At 38.0% G+C, this 21,730-nt stretch overlaps 1 protein-coding gene and 1 long non-coding RNA gene across 2 annotated transcripts in view; one reads left to right on the forward strand and one right to left on the reverse strand.

Annotated features, from left to right (window-relative positions):
* The window catches only part of LOC126262776 (lysM and putative peptidoglycan-binding domain-containing protein 3), a 96,289-nt gene extending 82,189 nt beyond the window's left edge, over nucleotides 1-14,100 (reverse strand). The window contains exon 1 of the mRNA XM_049959591.1: nucleotides 13,537-14,100. Within this exon, the coding sequence (XP_049815548.1) occupies nucleotides 13,537-13,589 (53 nt within the window). The 5' untranslated portion in view covers nucleotides 13,590-14,100. The remainder of the gene's footprint in view (nucleotides 1-13,536) is intronic.
* LOC126262777 (uncharacterized) lies at nucleotides 13,372-20,040 on the forward strand. Its single transcript, XR_007546757.1, has 2 exons — nucleotides 13,372-13,453; nucleotides 19,791-20,040. It is a non-coding gene; the product is annotated as an uncharacterized LOC126262777 (long non-coding RNA).
* Nucleotides 20,041-21,730: the final 1,690 nt, after the last annotated feature.

A 21,730-nucleotide genomic window follows, 5' to 3' on the forward strand; every position in this document is an offset into this window, starting at 1 on the left:
AGAGAGGGAGAGAAGAGGACGAAGGGGAAGGAGCAAGAAGAGGAAAGGAGGAGAAGGGCAAAGAAATGCAGCCCGGGAAAGAAGGAAGGCTGCAATAGCTCGGGGCGCCATGCTTGCCACGCACATACTCACGAAAGGACCATCAGCCCCGCGCGTGTGTGTATGGGGGGAAGGGGGGGGGGGAGGGAGAATGGTGTGCTTTAGTGTTGGATCTACACATGGCAAGTATGTTTTCTAATCAGTGCACTTGCAGAGTATGCTGAGAAAAATAATACTTCCACTTTCTATCACCAGATAAGAACATGGTGCTGAAAGCAGTAACAATGTGAAATGCTTTCCGTTTTGATTCAGTATGCCATTTATCACTTGGTGAGACATGTTTATTTCTTTTGTGTAGTGTTGGTGTAAAGCAATGGTAGTCAACCTGGTCCCTGCTGCCCGCTAGTGGCCATTCCCGCTTTTATGGTTGGCAGCTGGTGCTAATGGTTTTAGAAATATTTTTATTTGGTTTTCACAAAATTTTGACAAAGTATTTGACAAGCAATTATTATTATAGTTTTAACTTGCTGTAACTCTGCTTTATAAATTTTCTAACTTAAAGTTACTTCCCTGCTTTATAAATCACCATTACTGTGAAAGCTGTGTGCAGTTCAAAAATTTTACTACTAACACAGTTACAGACGTGGGCAGTAGGTAGAAAATGCTGACTACTATTGGAGTGAAATGTAAATAAGGTTGGATTTTTTTTTTTATACAATATGGAATGGCTATCAAGAAGGAAGGCCATGTACTGCTGGTAAAGTTGTTTTATCAGAACAGCAGCAATAGCAGAACTCCATTGCAGTAACATCGCCAACAAAAACAGATGTGAAGAGGCCCCATGTCAATAAATCGGCTAAAGAATATGATCAAGAAATTTAAAGAAACAGGTGAATTAGATGGAGCAGCAGGAAGAGTGAGGCAGCCTATTCCCATGGTAGTATTTGATGAAGTTGCTGTAGTTATAGCACAGTGATCAAGCTGTTTCCTGAGAATTGTCTCTCCCCTGATCGAAAGTTCAAAAGATTTTGCAGCACATTTTACAGTGGTATCCCTGCAAGATTCAGAATGCACACCAACTGAAACCCCAAGATATGCTACAATGCTGTACTTTACCCCTCACTTTTTGGCATGGATGGAAACGGACGACATGTGCGCGGGGAATATGCTTTGGATGGATGAGGCACATTTTACTCTCCATGGTGCCGTGAATACGTAGAGCTGTTGCACATGGAGTCCTACTCCACTCCATTACAGACATCTACTGCACTCAGCTTTTGTGACTGTGGTGAGGTTTGACATGCTCCTTCATCCTCAGTCAGTTTTTCTTCAAGGAGACGACACCTCGCACACCTGTTAGGTGTACAGTGACGCCTGCACGTTATAAGGATCTCCTTGTGCAATATGTGATTCTTGCAAGATTGGGCAACACTACATGTCATTTGTAGGTGAAAGATTTGTTTTGATAAATCTTCAGTAATGACTGCATCAACTGCAGGCAATTTCAAGATGCATGGCCTTCCACATTCCTGACGTAAACGCATGTGACTTTTGGTTGTGGAGATATCTGATCCTGACGTAAACACGTGACTTTTGGTTGTGGAGATATCTGAAAGACTGATGTATCCAGACTCTTCCTGACCTGCAGGATAGCATATGACGATATCGGTTATGCTGTGAGCAACTGCAAACTATGCCATATTACAGAGGGTGAGTTGGGAGACCATTTGAACACATGTTGTGACAATATCCTAATAAACGTTCCAGAAGCATTGTTATTGCATGTCTGGTCTTTCCTCTCCTTTTTGTACACCCACAACACATTTTGACTGCTTACTGTGCATTTTCACTTGATCCAAAAACTGGAACCACTATTTTTTCCAGCATACTCCTTATGCACACCAACTAATGGATATACCTATTATGTTTCAGTGTCTCGTGCTGTATACAGCCTGAACTGCAGCACTGTGAACACTGTCAGTTTAATTACTTAATTTGAATATGGAGAAGAGTTATACCACTGCTAAAGAAACACAATTCAAATGACACAGAAAACTACTGTACCACTCTTTTTCCCTGTTGTCACCATTGTCAAAAATAAAAAGATCAACTATGAAAGACAGATTAATGAATTACTTGAATAAATAAAAGCTTTTAAGGGAATCACAGTTTGGCTTCTGAAGTGCTAGAAGTACAGAATTGGCCATATTAGAATTCAAAAAAGTAATACTTGATGCTTTTGATAAAGGTAAGTTATTACAGACTTATTTTTAGTACTAAGATATTTGATGCCGTTGGCCAGAAGATTCTACTAAATAAACTACAAGCATTAGGAATAAGAGTCGTAGCATGTAGGGTACAATAATATATACCTCAAATTAGTTTAAACTTTTAGTGGAATACTTATCAGAAACAAAATACTTTAATATAGGAGCCCCTCAGGGTAGCATATTAGGGCATATTCTGTTCCTGATATACATAAATGACTTTCCCAAAATTATCAAAATTAAGAAAGAGACAGATTGCTACTTGCTGTAAAGATGACCCTTTGAGTTGCAGACAGGCACAATGAAAAGACTGTTACACATTATAGCTTTTGCCCAAAGACTTCTTCAGCAAAGAAAACACACACACACACACACACACACACACACACACACACACACCAACTAATGCACGTATGAACACTACCACCGACCAACTGGAATTCCCAATATTTTGAGTCAAGGGGGGAAAATTCTCTTTGCTGAGGACAGGAAGATTAGTTACTGAGAAAGCAAGACAACTCCTTGCAGAAGAAGCAAATGAAACCCTCAGGGAAGTTTTCAACTGCTAAGGGAAGGAAGGAAGATTGGGTTTAAAGTCCCGTCAACATCGAAGTCTGTAAATACGGAACACAAGGTCGGATTGTCACAGGATGGGGAATGAAATTGTTCATGCCCTTTCAAAGAAACAATCATGGCATTTGGCTGGAGCATTTAGGGAAATCACAGAAAACCTAAATCTGGAGGGCTGGACACAGGTTTGAACAATCGTCCTCCTGAAGTAGAGTCCAGTGTGCTAACCACTGCACCATTTCACTCTACGTTTGCAATTGGTCAATGATCAATACAGCCACAGTGAACATAAAGAAAACAAATGCCATGCATCTCAGATTGAAGAGAGAAAAATGATGGTCTTCAATCAAATGTAGATGACACCTCTGTAGACTGTGAACAAGTACAAAATTTCTATTTTATTCCTATACTGATTTTCAGTTGAAGTTTTGTGAGCATGCAATGGTACTTGCACACGGAATGTCATTAGCCTGTTGTGCCTTTACTGTCCTGTCATTAGTATGTAACAGCCAGTGTCTTTTAGTAGCACATTACATGTACACTCAATTCTTAGCCGTGGGATTCTTTTCTGGGGAAAAAATGCACAAAATATGAACAGTTTTCAAACTACAGAGAAGAGTCGCAATAATAACAACCTAAAATAGTCGAGCTTATTGTAAATGTCTGTTCTAAACCACATGAGTACATTTACCTATCAATTGTACATGCAAAAAGAGGATGAGAATTACTGCACAAACAACTCTGTTCATGACTTGGAACAAAAACAAGCCTGAGTTCATGTTTGTCAACAAAGAACAAACACAAATCAGTATTTTTTAACAAGCAATAGAACTATACAATAAATTGCCAAAGGAGATTAAAGACATTACTAAAGCAAACGTATCTGTTAAGAAACACATTCTTTGCATTGAAGGATCAGACTACTCAGATAACAGAGCAGGGGTTTGGTAAGAAATATAACACATTGTGTAGCACTAATGTTTTTCATTGTTTAATAACTTCTTTGTAAAATACTATTGTACACTAGAGATAAAATGAATGAGGCAACACCGTTTTAAACAGACTGGCCTTGTCACCAGAATGACATTTTCACTCTGCAGCGGAGTGTGCGCTGATATGAAACTTCCTTGCAGAGTAAAACTGTGTGCCCGACCGAGACGCGAACTCGGGACCTTTGCCTTTCGCGGGCAAGTTCTGCAAAGTTCGCAGGAGAGCTTCTGTAAAGTTTGGAAGGTAGGAGACGAGATACTGGCAGAAGTAAAGCTGTGAGGACCGGGCGTGAGTCGTGCTTCGGTAGCTCAGATGGTAGAGCACTTGCCCGCCAAAGGCAAAGGTCCCGAGTTCGAGTCTCGGTCGGGCACACAGTTTTAATCTGCCAGGAAGTTTCAGACTGGCCTTGTATTTGGGAGGGTGGAAGCTCCAGTCTTCACCCAGCCACTACAATTTTGCTTCACTGTGGTTTTCCTTCAGGCAAATACTGGGATAGTCTCCTACTATAAGGCCATGGCCAAATACCCATCCTATCCTTGTCAAAATAAAGCTCTATTATTTAAATGCCTGTAAATACAAACCGTGTTAGTTTTGTTGTTCTTAAATTGTGATACCAGAACATGACCAATATCCTTGTAGAAGTGATCTACAGATGAATTAAAAAGCACCATGTTTCTTGTTTCTTTCACTACATTTTACCTGTTTTGTGAATGGTCGAAGGCTTTTCTCCTTTTTGTCTTCTACTAATAGATACAGTCAAATTTCAGTTTTACTGGTTTTATTTAAACCTACAGTAGATAGTGCTGTTTGGAAATCAATTTTTCCTTATTTGTACTGCTGTCTGTCAATACACAAGTAAAATGTCTGGAAATGGCTGGCTGCTTCATGACCACAGCTCTGTGGTCAGAGATCATTGGTTCAACTATTGTCATCTCATAGACCCAAATATAGAGGTTAAAACAAAATATTGAACCTTCTTCCTGACAAACTATTAACAGTGGCTCAGTTTGGATCCTGTAATTGCTTCTCTTCTGGGAATGCAATATACAATCTCATGAACTCACTCATAGTAGAAACACAGAATAGAATTACCCTGTTAAGAGTGCGGGTTTACTAAGTCCTCTGATTGTGTAAATCATCTATCTATCTATCATGTACTAGGCCAACTATTTTGTATTCTCTTATCTTCCTCTCTTCACTTCATGCACCTCTTTTATTCTTCTCCTTACTATTTTCTTCCATCTTTCCACTGTACCTTCAATAGCCGTTGTCAGAACTCCTTACCTTTAAGTACATGTACCACCCAGTTCACTTTCCTTTCATTAACCAGATTTAAGAGAATTCTTTTTCCCTTTACCATTTGTTACTTTATTTAAATTATTTAAAGGTATCAAAAGTCAATGGGCATACATTGGATGGACGCGTGAAGGCCCTAAGCACTAGATAGATAATAATCCAAGATGGTACAAGCATGTGGATAAGTTAACAAAAAAGCTCTGTTTTGCTTGCTTCACACTCTTAAATCTCACTGTGGTAGTATGCAGATGGAACTGCTAGTATACCTGACAGTTTCACTCAGTTCTATCCTACGGCATCATCTTCTGGGGTATTGTAGCTGCGGTGAGGAAAGTATTTATTCTACAAAACTGTTCAATGAGAATATGGTGTACAGTCGATAACTGAATACTTGCATAAGGCTCTTCAGCGACTAATGACCCTCAACACTTACCTGCCAGCATGCAGATCCCTAATGGTATTTGTGATTAATAATGAGAGTGAATCTAGAATGAAATCGGCAATTTAAAACCACAAAACTAGAAGCAGAAATAATTTCCACATGGACTATTCTTCCTTCTCAAAGGTTCAGAACAGTTTTATATTCTGGTCAAAAAGACTGACAGGTTGGCAACAAACATCGGGTGATGCACTGAAAAATCACCAAATATGTAAACATAAAGTAAAATAATATCTCATTAGCCAATCCTAAAATTTATTAGAATTTCCACATCAATTTGTCTCTATAATTACTGAATGTCCCTTATATGTAAAGCGATCTAGAAGTAAATTACATAATCATCAGTTTGATTGCATCAGCACTAATTACAATTTGTAGTTGGTTTACTTTACAGAAGTAGCCAGAACCAGCAGTACTACTTGTTAATGTGTAACTTAACTCATTCCACATCCTTCATGGCTCTAGTTCATGAGGAAACAGATGGAACACAATGTATGAATGAATCAATAAGAAGTATATGAAGGACACTATATAATTATTTCACCTGTAAACATGGGTGGAAATTTAACACTGTTCAACCCACAATATTACCTGCACTGGGACATGAAACATGTTACTTCTGCACACTCACAGTTATTTTCCAATCACAAACAGCAATTGTCCAAAGCAATCAATGGTTTATGTAACATTAAAACTTAATATAAATGATCACACACTTGTCTGATATGACAGTGAAGCATTCATCAGCATTACGAACATTCAAGTGTGTGCAAAGATTTCATTAAATCCATATTAGAAGGATATTGGTAACCTGCTTCAGTTCGGAAAGTCACTCTGAAGTAGCTGTGGGCCCACTTCAGCAAGACAGGGATGGAGAAAGATAGCTAAATTGTGAACAGCTATTCCCTGATACACTAATGGTTCCCTGCCTTCATAGCTCAAAGTGAATTTTCGATGGCACATATAAAATTTTTAATAAGACCTCACTTTTTAGTAATTAATCAAATAATGAGTGGCTGCTAACTTAAATTAAGAGCTGCACTCTTCTTAGAAAATTATATACACTGGTAAAATATGGTGTACTGAAATACACAACTTACATACAACACCAGCTTTATAGCTGATGGCTACTTCCTTTAATTAGAGCATCAGAGCACAATTCCATACCAATGGTCAGGTTTGATATCACATGTATGCCACAATCTAGTTTCTGGTTACAAATTGTTGCTATTTGTTAATACTGCTGACTTCACAACAAAGTTAAAGTTTGCAGGTGGATGGAGCCTAGTTTCCACAGTAAGTTTCCTTCACTGATATCTACTTGAATTCCAATATGCCACTGCACCCAGGCAGATGATATATTCTTTCCCTGTTATTCCAAAATCTGTACAATAGAAACCAACTAAATTGTGCTCATAGATGTTAAGACACCGACCTTGTATTTTGGAGGATGGAGCTGCTCCGCCTGACCATCCTAATTTGGGTTTCTATGTTTTTCCCAAATCACTAAGGCAAATGCTGGATTGGTTCCTTAGCAAGGCCACAGCCGACCACCTGTCCTATCCTCATAAAGAATGTTATGGGTCATTCCATGTCAGTTCAACCAGGGGCTCCAGCTCAGTCACAGATTTGACTGAAAATCAGTACACTAATTCTACCATGTGTGGAACACTCGTGTATGAAGTATTAGTTTCCCCTGCCAATTAGTTCCACCATTATGACTTGTGAAAGAAGGTGGCGTTACCTGGAAATTGCAACCCGCATCTGGCAATCTCCCTTCAGATCCAACTTCAGGTCTTAATAACTTTGGAACTATTCCACACAGTCCAGTGAAATTTTTACAACCCAGTAACATCCACTTGGAGAACACACTCCATGAATCAAAACACCAACAAAATATTTCTGAGGGAAAATAAAAAATTCCAAAATGTGATTAAAAAATGCAATACGTTAAAAGGTACATATTGTAGGTGCCCTCTATGCCAAATATAATTCACTCAAAAAGGGTATATTTTTTTTGTGGTAAGCTTAATGTGGCCTAAACACACACACAACTCATCAAGCCCACATCAGTCACAAAAACTGAGTTACATGCACACGAAAATACAAAAATTTGAAAATTACCTGAAAAACATGGGTTTTCGAAGTGTGTAGCACAAAAGGGACAAGTGGTATGCAAGCCAAATATATGATATATATCTCAAAATTTCAGCATGTTATTGGAAGACATTTGTGTACAATGGAAGTTGATAGATGCATTTATGATGTGGGCATTGTTCCACAACACAATTTTGTAAAAACATATCGTAAACTGTTCTGCTTCTTCTTATCCTCTCCCACAACTGTTGAATCACTAAGCAACAACATATAGACTGATTAACACAACCTATCATTAATGTTTACTGCACCTTAACTGCTAAAAACCAGTCAATTGTACTTCGAACAGAAACTATCCCACACTTTAGCTACTGTACTCCGTACATTGAGTGGCAAATTGTACTGTCTTCCTGACAGTGTGGTAGGAACTGGAACTGTCATAAGAATATATTCAAAAGAAATCCAACACCTGTCTGCCAAACGTGGCCAATGAAATGATCTTGCTGGTGCCGTGAAGTTCACAAATACATCACCTTCTGCTTCACAGCACTCTGCAACACATCCTAAGTACCATTTGTCATCTTGAACAGCAATAATATAGCAACCTAGTTGTATGTTGCTGCTTTTGCTTTTGAATCCTGTGTCAGACACACTGTGAAGACACATGTTGTGCATGAATCTATAGTTATAACCGGACAGTCTGCTCATCTGCAATTTATCAGAGACCGCTGGAGAGAAGTGATGATGGCTCCTTGTGCCTGCAACAGTTTTAACATGTTCTAGTCTGCTTTTTAGCAACCCTTTGACTGATTTCACCTCATCTCTTGAAACATAGAATGATTGTATCCCAGAGATATTTTTCTGTACCCAGCTAAATAATTGAAGAGGTGTTAGAATGTGACCTTCTGTAGGGTGCTGCAGACTAGCTCGTGATGCCATGCACTTAATGGTAGCACCAATACCTTCACACACATTTTTACCATGACTTACTGCGAAAAAATTCCACTACGCATGAATCTGAAAATCATGGTAGTGCATGCATAAATTTTTGAGATTTTTACAGCTTTTGTACTGACTAGCTGCCCTATCACTGAAGTATTTCGCAAAATGTATGTGAGGCAGCTTGTTTTTCACATTTGTCATGACAGTGTGAATGTGGGCAGAACTGCAATGGCATCATGAATTAAACAGTCACTAAAAACACACAGGTTCATGACAGACACATCACCTGATCACCTCTATAGTAAATCGCAAATGGCTGGAGAGTTGCTTGACTGTTGTCCCAATGATATCCTTTTATGGCATCTTTAACTATAAATGCACAATTTTCAGAAAAGTCTAGTATTACTTTGATTTCGTCTTGTTTCAAATTATCCTTACAAAACTGGAGATAAGCCAATTGTGCTGTTGCTGCGAAGCTGTTTTTGACAACACATTTCAACAAAATCTTCCACCGTACATTGCTTTGTTTCAAGACTTGTGCGATCCATGTGTGTCCATTGTTTATAAGAAACAAGTTCATCGTCATCCATAAAGAGTTCACCATACAGTTTGTTATTCATGTGTTCTGCAAGATTTGCCTTACCAGGACACTTTTCACACCTGTGTATCATGCACTGGTAGGAACTGATGTCACACACTATCAGCTACTTTGCACCTTTGTAATACAGACCAGAATCCTTTATAGCAGCAAACATCAGCTTAGCATTTTGATAGGTCTCACATAAACAAACATTGTGTGTGCGCCCCTTGGACTGGCAAGCACAACCCCATTTTGGCCAAAGATTGAAAAAAGATGATAAACCTACTTTGACATTGGGATACTTTTCCTTGAATTCTACAAATAGTTCTGATATGTTGCATAGCAACAGTCTTTTTTGCATCTGTACACCTACATATCCCATTTTCCCCATTACATAGTATTTTTTCCAGGCATTTTTCAGCTGTAGTCATCATTTTCATAAAACTCTGACACTAGCACCTTTATTTCTGAACTCAATTGCTTACCCTGAGCCTGCTGAAGGTGTGGAAGCACTCCTTAGGTTGCTTTTATTTTCCTAGTTTGCTTTACCATGTATGTAGAAACACTGAATTCCTTTCCAGTGTAGTCAATAGACCAGCTGGAAGGTGCAACGGTAAGAATAGCTAAATTTTTCTGGCGTGAGGATATGGCACATTTTTCTTTCAAATCATGCACAATTTTGTCCACATCAGAGCAACTCTGGCATGATTTCTGTTCCTTTGGAGCAGATAGTTCTTCCTCTTCCACCATTAGTGTGTCAGCTATTTTGTGTTTTAATTCCATTTGAGCTTCTTGTAGTTTTCTTCTACCACAGCTGCGCCTGTCTCTTTTCCACCTTTGTGGTGTCTTCATGGGAGACAAACCAAGTAGTATTTAAAGTATTTAATTGCTCATCTGCTGTGGTTGTAGATGGCTGATACTCTTTGTGACTAATAGTCATGTAAATTATCAGAATATTCTCATTTTTTAGCAGTGTAACACACCTGGAACATAACTTTTGTCCTGTTTTCATGTTAAGTTCCATGCACTGATTCACTTTCAATACTGATTTTATATCAATTTTTCTGAGGCTACACTTCACTGTCTTCTTATGAATCCGAAATGGATGAAAGAACTTCTTTGAAGGAAAGAATACTTATCCAGAAACACTTTCATATGATGATAACAAACACTAAAGTTTCCTGGAACTGTACTACTTTTGCCCACAGGGTGTACCCCGGATCTCCATAGCAACAAATCTTGGTACGATTCATCCAGATCATACAGTACAAAGTGGATGTCACATTTTGTTCCATATGTTGTTGTTTTATGATATACAGATGCTTGTGCTCTACCAATACTGCAACTTGTTTGAACAAAAGCACCACTAGTACACTCTTCTGTCTCCATACTGACTTTCCACAACAGTACTGACCAGCCTGAAGTAGAATCTTAAAAACATGAGTAACCTGTAATTGTTGCTTGTTTCCCTTGTTGTTCCTGCCTAACAATGACTCATTCTGTCCCTGAAAACTACCATTGTTTAACTTTCTGTTGCCTAATGGTTTCCAACAATTGCTGCAGCTTTATCTGAAACAAGCTGTCTGGATCATCACTATTACTTGCTAAATTGTGTTAAAAGAAACGTAACCAAATCCATCGCTGTCAACTTTTATTGTACACAAATGCCTTGCAATAACAAGTTGAAATTCTGTCACATATTATATTATGGTCTACTTATGCAGTGTTTGAAATTTGGCTTGGATATCACTTGTCCCTTTTGTGCTACCACACTTAGAAAATCCATGTTTTTCGGGTAATTTTTCAAATTTTTGTATTTTCGTGTGCTTCTAACTCTGTTTGTGTGACTGATATAGGCAAGATGAGTTCTGTGTGTGTGTTTAGGCCACAATAAGCTTACCACAAAAAAATTATACCCTTTTTGAGTGAATTATATTTGGCATAGAAGGCACCTACAATAAGTACCTTTTAGTATTGCATTTTTTAATCACATTTGGGAATTTTTTATTTTCCCTCAGAAATATTTTGTTGGGGTTTTGATTCATGGAGTGTGTTCTCCAAGTGGATGTTACTGGGTTATAAAAATTTCACTGGACTGTGTGGAATAGTTCCAAAGTTATTAAGACCTGAACTTGGGTCTGAAGACAGATTGCCAGATGCTGGTTGCAATTTCTGGGTCATGCCACCTTCTTTCACAAGCCATAATTCTGGAACTAATTGGCAGGGGAGCTTAAAATTTTGTACATGAGTGTTCCACACTTGGTAGCACTGGTGTGCTAAATTTCAGCCAAATCTGAGACTATCAGCTAGAACATTTTCTCAAATCGGTTGAATTGACATGATTTAAATGATCATAAGGAATTAATGACGCACTGAGACATGGATGTGCATTGTAGAAATGTAACATTTGACATCTTACACCAAGGCAGGAGCAGATCCCTGCCTACCCTCGGAGGTCCCACAACTCTTTTTAGAGATATTCAGGATTCTCCTTCCACTTTAATACTGTAATTTACTGGATAGGCCTGAAAATACACAGCTCTAGGGCCTACGTAGTTCTTGAGATATGTCAGTGGGAAGAATTTTTCCCGTCTGCTTCACTTTTTGGCCCCCCTCTGAGGAATTGTGTGTACAAATGTAGAGGAGAAAACTGCTCATTTGTTGTCATTGTCTTCATTCATCCAATTATTATCTCATAATGATGTAGGAATTGTCAGGACAGTACAATTACTTACGTATTCTGAAAGTGTACATTTTGAGATATTTATCTGTATATCTGTATTGTACTGTCCTGACAATTCCTACATCATTATGAGATAATAATTGGATGAATGAAGACAATGACAACAAATGAGCAGTTTTCTCCTCTACATTTGTACACACAATTCCTCAGAGGGGGCCAAAAAGTGAAGCAGACGGGAAAAATTCTTCCCACTGACATATCTCAAGAACTACGTAGGCCCTAGAGCTGTGTATTTTCAGGCCTATCCAGTAAATTACAGTATTAAAGTGGAAGGAGAATCCTGAATATCTCTAAAAAGAGTTGTGGGACCTCCGAGGGTAGGCAGGGATCTGCTCCTGCCTTGGTGTAGGATGTCAAATCTTACATTTCTACAATGCACATCCATGTCTCAGTGCATCATTAATTCCTTATGATCATTTAAATTTTGTTGCACTGATGGCTGAATAATAGCGTAAAATACAATGACTCAGGTACAGAATATATTATGCACTTGTTTCATGATGAAACATGACAACTGGTATTGACTGTTAGCTCACTACTCTCAGGATTCAAATTAGGAACGGAGCTATTACCACATTAATCTATGTCCAGCCCAGTTCATTATGGTATACATCTAGTTTTTAAAAACAAATCTGGTCTAATCGATACCAAGATTATGCCCAATAATACAAGGCTCTGCCCCCTCAGAGTTCAAAACCTCTTCTATTTGAGTGTCTTGTTCGATTACCTCCCTTGTCTGTGCAGACAAGAATATTGCACTTCACTCATAACTACTGAAATACGAGCAAAATATGTGGATGCTGTTTTATTTCATTTACCTGAAACTATTGTGCTGTGTGTAACTGCCCCTAATAAGTAGCAACATATGAATGTAAGATTGTCAAAGACCTCCATAATGCTACTACACAGGAACCTCTCTTTTGATAATTTAGATCTGACAAGCCAGAATTGGATGCTAAATACCATATACAGATTGAACAACCAGCCATACAGTTTTAAAGTACATGAATTGCTTTCGAACAGCAACTTAGCAGATACCATTGGAGTTTGTGCTGAAGCGAATTATACGGATAAATCATTCAAAATAAATATCATGCAACGGTGACTTCAGACTGTTTCCTGGTATTCATTATACTTTTGACATATGTTGTAAATAGTTTCTGACACGATTTCTCTACAACGCAGATTTGTATGAAAAAGTATTTGCTATTACTATTTTCGCTTTAACTTCGGATAAAAAACGTTATACATAGTTACTTGGTGACTGTAGAAAACGCAGTGACAACATCAAATACACGTTGGACGCCTGTCACAGGACACTTTCCGTCCCTATCCTTTTCCACTGAGTTTCTCCCGGTATATAACCATCGCAAGATAAATGACAAGCGTTATGCAGAAATGCCTCGACGGGAAAAGTCATGACATCGATATGCTATCAAACGTCAAATAGTAAACAAGGGGCAAACGAAGTAACGACGCACGTCACTGCCGTAAGTATAAATTGCTAAAGGTAGAGGAAATACAAAGAAATCCTTCACAATGTTAATAGTATTTCATTTACCACGCCACTCACCTTTGTCTTCGAAGCTCAGTTCCTGACTTCTGTTTATAATAACTCTGTTTCATTATACATGAACAGCTAAACTTAGGTAGGCGTCCCTGCAACAAACCTTCAGCAGCTTGTATATTACTACTATCCCCTATGCATACAGCACCCTTTATAGAACACTCATAGATGCTCCATCATCGCTTCTTTTCACTTCCAATCTCTCTCGGTCATACTTTGACTCTGATGTGGACCTAGTAAAAACAAGCTTTTTTGAAGCTTTCACGACCAGCGAAGTAAAATGTTTTTGAAATTCTGCTACGATAATCTTATAACACACGAGTTTTTACTGCGCGTAGAAATGGGTATTTATTTATTTATTTCACGTTTCACCATATGCCAAAAAATCATAATCCGACAAAATAGTTTTGAAGGTTAAAGTCTCTCGAACAGCTCTGGCAACAAAGTTGTGTAGTCTGCAAGGATCTGTCAGCTAATTAACCAGCGTGATTACGCAAAACGTTTTTTAGAGCAGCTTCCAAACAATATGGCTGCGAATGAAATTTTCACTGACGTTAATAAATGGTTTAAAGCTAATTCACTGTCGTTAAACTTTGAAAAGACCCACTATAAACAGTTCAGAACCTGTAAGAGATTTCCTTTCCGTATATGTATATGTTAGGAAGGTTATATCACAGAACTGCTGAAGCGTCTAAACAAGTCTGTATTTGCAGTGAGGATGATGTCAGTATTAGGAGACATAAATATAAAAAAGAAATTTCATACTTTGCTTGCTTTTATGCCATACGGGATCATATTCTGGGGTAACTCATGAAACCGAGCATAAGTTTTTAGCGTGCAAAAGCGTGTAATAAGAATCATTTGTAATGTAAATTCAAGAACATCATGTACAAACCTGTTCAACGAACTTAGTATTTATTACATAATGAAATTTGTTGCAAGTAATATATCTCTATTTCCAGTTAATAGCTCAATACATAGTATCAATACTAGGAATACGAACAATCTACATAAAGACTTAGAATCACTTACCTGTTCCAAAAAGGGGTCCAAATTCAGGAACACACATTTTCAATAAAGTGCCAGCAACAATTAAAAACTTGGTTTCACATAAACCACAGTTCAAACAGAGTTAGAAAGACTTTTTGATTAACAGACTGTTAGACCAGCTTAAGTCAAAATGTCCGTTAGATTTCAGTTTTGACAGCGCTTGGTCACAACAATCAAAATTATGTATTTTGTGTTTGATAAATTTATTAAAAGTGCATAACTATTATGGCAGTGTATTAATTCTGTAAATACTAGCAGTTACAGTTTACTACAGTAAATTAAGCTATTTTAACGATCTCCTGACAAATGATCAGTCAGGTTAGGAGTATTATATTCAAATGTTTTATGTTTTTACATTATACTTTCTGAAATGTTCTACACTCGCGAGAATCATCTCATTTTTGGATCTATGGAACAAAAACTGAATTTAATCTAATCTAATATTTATCTACGTCTTATTCCAGACAGGCACCAAACTATTCCCACCATTACCCTAATTTGATTTGTAAACATAAACTGATTTCATCTACTTTCATGTACAAGTTACAAATCACAACATTGAACACAATATATAAACTTCAGTCTGTCCCATATTTATACTGCATAAATAAACAGTTATGTCAACCGTTGCAGTTTTCAGAGAAACTTCGATTTTTGAAACGAAGAGAAATTTCAGAGCGCCCACTGTTTTTGACGTACATGAGGAACAAGTGGAATTGTAAATCGGCATATTAGTGGCAATTTAATATCATTTCTGTTCTGCAAACGATTAAGGTCTTTCTTATTTTTTTAGCCAGCAGAATTTAATTAAAATGACAATTCGAAAAGTTTAACATATAACCGTGATCAGTTATGATGGGGAGAGGAGATAGTCATAAATGCGAGTGCAGAATATAATGGTGATACCCTTTCAGTTAGAATACCAGATACCAGTGATAGTTTGCGTTTGTATGAAAGCTGGTAATTCAGTCCCTGTAATAAGAACGTCGATCATCATTCCTAGTAGATTTTTATACCTTCTTCAGCTATAAACCTGGGTAAAGCGTCATATGTAATCATGGACGGATCACATAGAAAAGGGCTACTTGTACATCTCCGGTTAGCAGCTGATTAAGCTCTATTCTCGGAATAGAGAGAAACGCACTGTACGAACCCGAAATAACGCATAACCGGAGAATAAACCTGAGAGAACTTAAGATGGGTTCACACTTATCGGAACGTCGCCGTCACGTCAAAAGATTTTCCTCTGTAGTCCAAATGGTGGCATTCGCACACGCCGTCAACGGAACGTCATCGACACGTCACGTCAACGTTTCCGAGGCCCACGAGGAAGACAAGCCGCGGCGCGTACGTCACGAAGTTAGGCCTGAATTAGCTCGTTCGCTCAACTCAGCCGATAAAATGACTTTCTAAATCTGTTATCTCGCGACTGGGTTTGTACGTACTAACGAGAGTGGCGTCTTCTACTGGAATCTGCTATTATGAGTTTTGTACTAATTACTAGTTGTACAACAAAATTTGATATCAATTCTCGACATGAATGGTGTAACGGCTTGTTTATAGCATTTAGTCTCTCCTGATTCACAGTCCCTATGTCATACAAGATGTGGTGCCTTATTCAACAGACAATTATTTTGGCCTGATTTTAATTTATTATACACCAGTGCAGCAGTAATAAATTATCTGTAGGCTTGTAGACTTCCTATTAGTGTTGTTGTTGTGGTCTTCAGTCCTGAGACTGGTTTGAGGCAGCTCTCCATGCTACTCTATCCTGTGCTAGCTTCTTCATCTCCCAGCACCTACTGCAGCCTACATCCTTCTGAATCTGCTTAGTGTATTCATCTCTTGGTCTCCCTCTACGATTTTTACCCTCCACGCTGACCTCCAATACTAAATTGTTGATCCCTCGATGTCTCAGCACATGTCCTACCAACTGATCCCTTCTTCTAGTCAGGTTGTGCCACAAGCTGCTCTTCTCCCCAATTCTGTTCAATACCTCCTCATTAGTTATGTGATCTATCCATCTGATCTTCAGCGTTCTTCTGTAGCACCACATTTCGAAAGCTTCTATTCTCTTCTTGTCTAAACTATTTATCGTCCACGTTTCACTCCATACAAATACTTCAGACACGACTTCCTGACATTTAAATCTATACTCGATGTTAACAAATTTTTCTTCCTCAGAAACGCTTTCCTTGTCATTGCCAGTCTACATTTTATATCCTCTCTACTTCAACCATCATCAGTTATTTTGCTCCCCAAATAGCAAAACTCATTTACTACTTTAAGTGTCTCATTTCCTAATCTAATTCCCTCAGAATCACAAGACTTAATTCGACTAAATTCCATTATCCTTGTTTTGATTTTGTTGATGTTCATCTTATACCCTCCTTTCAAGACACCATCCATTCCATTCAACTGCTCTTCCAAGTCCTTCGCTGTCTCTGACAGAATTACAATGTCATCGGCGAACCTCAAAGTTTTTATTTCTTCTTCATGGATTTTAATTCCTACTCCAAACTTTTTCTTTTGTTTCCTTTACTGCTTGCTCAATATACAGATTGAATAGCATCGGGGAGAGGCTACAACCCTGTCTCACTCCCTTCCCAACCACTGCTTCCCTTTCATGCCCCTCGACTCTTATAACTGCCATCTGGTTTTTGTACAAATTGTAAATAGCCTTTCGCTCCCTGTATTTTAACCCTGCCACCTTCAGAATTTGAAAGAGAGTATTCCAGTCAACATTGTCAAAAGCTTTCTCTAAGTCTACAAATGCTAGAAACGTAGGTTTGCCTTTCCTTAAACTTTCTTCTAAGATAAGTCGTAGGGTCAGTATTGCCTCACGTGTTCCAACATTTCTGTGGAATCCAAACTGATCTTCCCCGAGGTCAGCTTCTACCAGTTTTTCTATTCGTCTGTAAAGAATTCATGTTAGTATTTTGCAGCTGTGACGTATTAAACTGATAATTCGGTACTTTTCACGTATGTCAACACCTGCTTTCTTTGGGATTGAAATTATTATATTCTTCTTGAAGTCTGAGGGAATTTCGCCTGTCTCATACATCTTGCTCACCAGATGGTAGAGTTTTGTCAGGACTGGATCTCACAAGGCTGTCAGTAGTTCTAATGGAATGTTGTCTACTCCTGGGGCCTTGTTTTGACTTAGGTCTTATAGTGCTCTGTCAAACTCTTCATGCAATATCATATCTCCTATCTCATCTTCATCTACATCCTCTTCCATTTCCATAATATTGTCCTCAAGTACATCACCCTCTATATACTCCTTCCACCTTTCTGCTTTCCCTTCTTTGCTTAGAACTGGGTTTCCATCTGAGCTCTTGATATTCATACAAGTGGCTCTCTTTTCTCCAAAGGTCTCTTTAATTTTCCTGTGAGCAGTATCTACCTTACCTCTCGTGAGATAAGCCTCTTCATCCTTACATTTGTCCTCTAGCCATCCCTGCTTAGCCATTTTGCACTTCCTGTCGATCTCATTTTTGAGACATTTGTATTTCTTTTTGCTTGCTTCACTTACTGCATTTTTGTATTTTCTCCTTTCTTCAATTAAATTCAGTATCTCTTCTGTTACCCAAGGATTTCTACCAGCCCTCGTCTTTTTACCTACTTGATCCTCTGCTGCCTTCACTGTTTCATTCCTCAGAGCTACCCATTCTTCTTCTACTGTATTTCTTTCCCCCATTCCTGTCAATTGTTCCCTTATGCTTTCCCAGAAACTGTGTACAACATCTGGTTTTTTCAGTTTATCCAGGTCCCATCTCCTTAAATTCCCACCTTTTTGCAGTTTCTTCAGTTTTAATCTACTGTTCATAACCAATAGATTGTGGTCAGAGTCCACATCTGCCCCTGGAAATGTCTTACAATTTAAAACCTGGTTTCTAAATCTCTGTCTTACCATTATATAATCTATCTGAAACCTTTTAGTATCTCCAGGGTTCTTCCATATATACAACCTTCTTTCATGATTCTTGAACCATTATTATCCTATTATTATAAGACTAAAAACGGCAAGACTCCTTAATAGTGGCTTCCAGTAGAAGATGCAATTCTCCTTTGTACATACCTGTCTAGATACGAGATAAACAGGTGTAGAAACGCAATTTGTCTGCTGAGTTGAGCGAACTCGGCCTGCCTTCGTGACGTACGCGCCGCGGCCTTTCTTTCTGGTGGGCCTCGAGTGTTTCTCGGGAAGAATGTTTTGATGGGCGATAGTGTAGCCTAGTTGGCGAGCTACTGGTACATTAAGTACACAGTGTGAACTAATACGAAAGTATTCCCCATTGAGTGCTATTTTATCTATAAAAGGAAGCCGTACTTTGTCTTGTCAATCTTGTATCTGAGGAACTGGAGCATATAACGGACAGGTCAGACCATTTATCTGTTTTCTAAAATAATGCTGTTTATTTGTAGTAATGCTCATTCTATTTGAGTACGTCGTGAATTCCGTCGTGTTATTTATGTAAATCAGGTACAGTAAAATGACGAATCGTACCAAAATAGCCTTGTTTCGCTGACATGTGTTACAACTGCTACAGTAGCGAAAATGACTATTTAGTTTTATTAAGCAGACAGTGCCGTAATGGACGTAACCAAACTGAAAATCACACCAGTTTTGTGTACTATTTGTACCAACAGCTTTTTCTGTTTTTGACGAAACATCGATTTTCCAGTTGCAAAGCGTTTTGATAAAACAGTAGTGTTCAAGTTTCATCAACAGCAGAAAATATTGGTCCACTCAGTTTTCTATTGAGAATGTCCCTTTTTGTAAATACCACAGAAGTGTCAGAACAACTTGCTGTCTTCAGGCGCAAATATTAGTATCACAGGCCTATTAACGCTTGAGAGCTAGAACATTGTACCCCACTTGCCATTATTCACCGAAGCCAGAGAAGTATTTGTTCTTACTCAAGTTAAGTTTAACACAGTAAAATTAATAAGAAAGTCTGTTTATTAAAGAAAGCTGTAGCAGATAGCTGTTATTTTCTCAGTTGTTAGTATTATCCACATAGCTTCATCTGTATTTATCATAAAGTAATCATCTCTGTGTTAGAAGAACATATGTAGTTGTCATTCAGCTAACAGGAATCTTTATTATTGAATCTACATAATCATAACAATGGAAGGAGTGGCTGACAAATTACATTTCTAAATTCCTCTTGAATTGTCTCATGTCATTTTTTTCTTTCTTTCAGATATGACTATGTTCCACCAATGAAGCAGTTGCTACATACACTCAAATATTTTGCTTCTTGTGATTTATTTCTGTCCATTGGAGACTTCATTGGTATTGGCAAGGGGACAGACAACATAAGTACTAAAAGTGGACGACATGCACAAGAGACAATTTTTTAATTATTTCAGTTCTCTGATATAATTAAAAGAAAAGAAAATAAACAATGCATATTGATTAATATATTTTTATTCTGAAATCATTTGGCTTAATTTTTGTTTTCTGATACTAATTTTGAGCTTTATGATCCTTTTTTAATCAATACAGTTCCTTCTTCCTTCTCTGTTTCTTGTCAAGCTACTTTCGAAGAAGCACCATCTGCAACTCTGCTAATTCTTTCACATTTGAGAACAAGTATTATTATTCTGAAAATAAAACTGACAGTTCTAAGCTGAGATAGCAAGAAAAGAAGGAAGAATACCGTGAAGATGTCAAGCCTTTGGCTACTTCCCTTTCCTTCCCAGATTACACATAGCTGCTAGGGATGATTGCACAAGCCAGAATTGTGTGTGAAATACCTACTGTTCCTCAAACATTTACTGAGAGATGCAACTGGTTCCAGTTTGATATGTGCCATAGGTACATTTCTACCCCAGGATTATAAAAAAATAATGGTTGCTTGTTGTAAAAGTTGGCAACTTATCCTTCGTATATACCCAGTATAATTAATAATCACCACAAGATAGAAACAGAATTTAAATGTGCCAAAGAATTGCAAAACTGGATGCACAATTAGTGTCCAATAATTCAGCAAGGGCATTTGCTGTATACCATCTATTGGTGCTGTAGTGAATTAATCATTTTAAGACGAAAATACAACAGCAAGCTAGCCATAAAATAAACAACTCTCAGAATTTTCAGTCAGATCAATCTCAATGATATCTGTATTGTCACAGTTTGTTGGAGAGACTGAAAAGACCAATTGTTTCTCAAAGACTACATTTCACAGTTGCTTTTGTATTATACCTCGACTTACATTTCGCCATCTGCCACGCAACTACATCTGATGGAATACTATCATGTAGAACTGTTGTATCTGAATCTAAGTGACTGTGGCATCCTTCTGTTGATAACTTCATCAAGTTGTGTATTTCATTGTACACTGATTGGAACTTACATTACACATATGGGCGCCACTGATCTGTACATAATATTTACGTATTTCTTTCTTTAAAATAATAATAATCGTACATCTGCTGTGGCAGCTCTTTCGATCTATGTGACGTTGTTTGCGAATGAGAACTGTTGCGTATGTTTTCCTATTCTTTATTCGGTAATCCAGAAAGATCTCTTACTGTCCAAATAACAAATACCTGATCGTTTAACTAATTTCAAGATACAGTGATATTCATATAGTTACCCTACCGATTTAGTTAAATGTTTTTCACTAATATTTTCAATGAATGAGACTGCAGCAGTTCTCGTGTTTTCTACTTCACTCTTGAACTCATTTACAGCATCTACTAGCCTCAGAGTATCCTCACGAGAAAAGCTTTACGTTCTAGAACTCTTTATCACTCACGTTTGACGTGCTATTTCTGCAGACGATAACTAAGTAAATATGAAATGATGTACGAGAATTTCGCAGAGTGCCCTTCAGCTGTTGCCAACTTAACTGGGCATGAACGGTGTTCCTCGAACAACTAACTGGGGAATAAAATAGCGACGTACAGCGTGCACTCCAAGTTAACCCGTGGTTAGCCTATTTCTTGGTTAGCTAGCGCTGAATTTATCACGAGGTTGTACAACCAGGCCTATGACTGGGATAGTGCAGAGTGGTTTGCAGTGACCAAGTCTCGAGAGCTTCTGTAAAAAGTTCAATGCTCTTGTCTCATAATGCTTGTACTGAAAGAGAATGTGATTGATATTATGGCTTGGAGGAACCCTGTAAGCAAAGCCACC

The sequence above is a fragment of the Schistocerca nitens genome, chromosome 6 (assembly GCF_023898315.1).
Source record: "Schistocerca nitens isolate TAMUIC-IGC-003100 chromosome 6, iqSchNite1.1, whole genome shotgun sequence".
NCBI lineage: Eukaryota > Metazoa > Arthropoda > Insecta > Orthoptera > Acrididae > Schistocerca > Schistocerca nitens.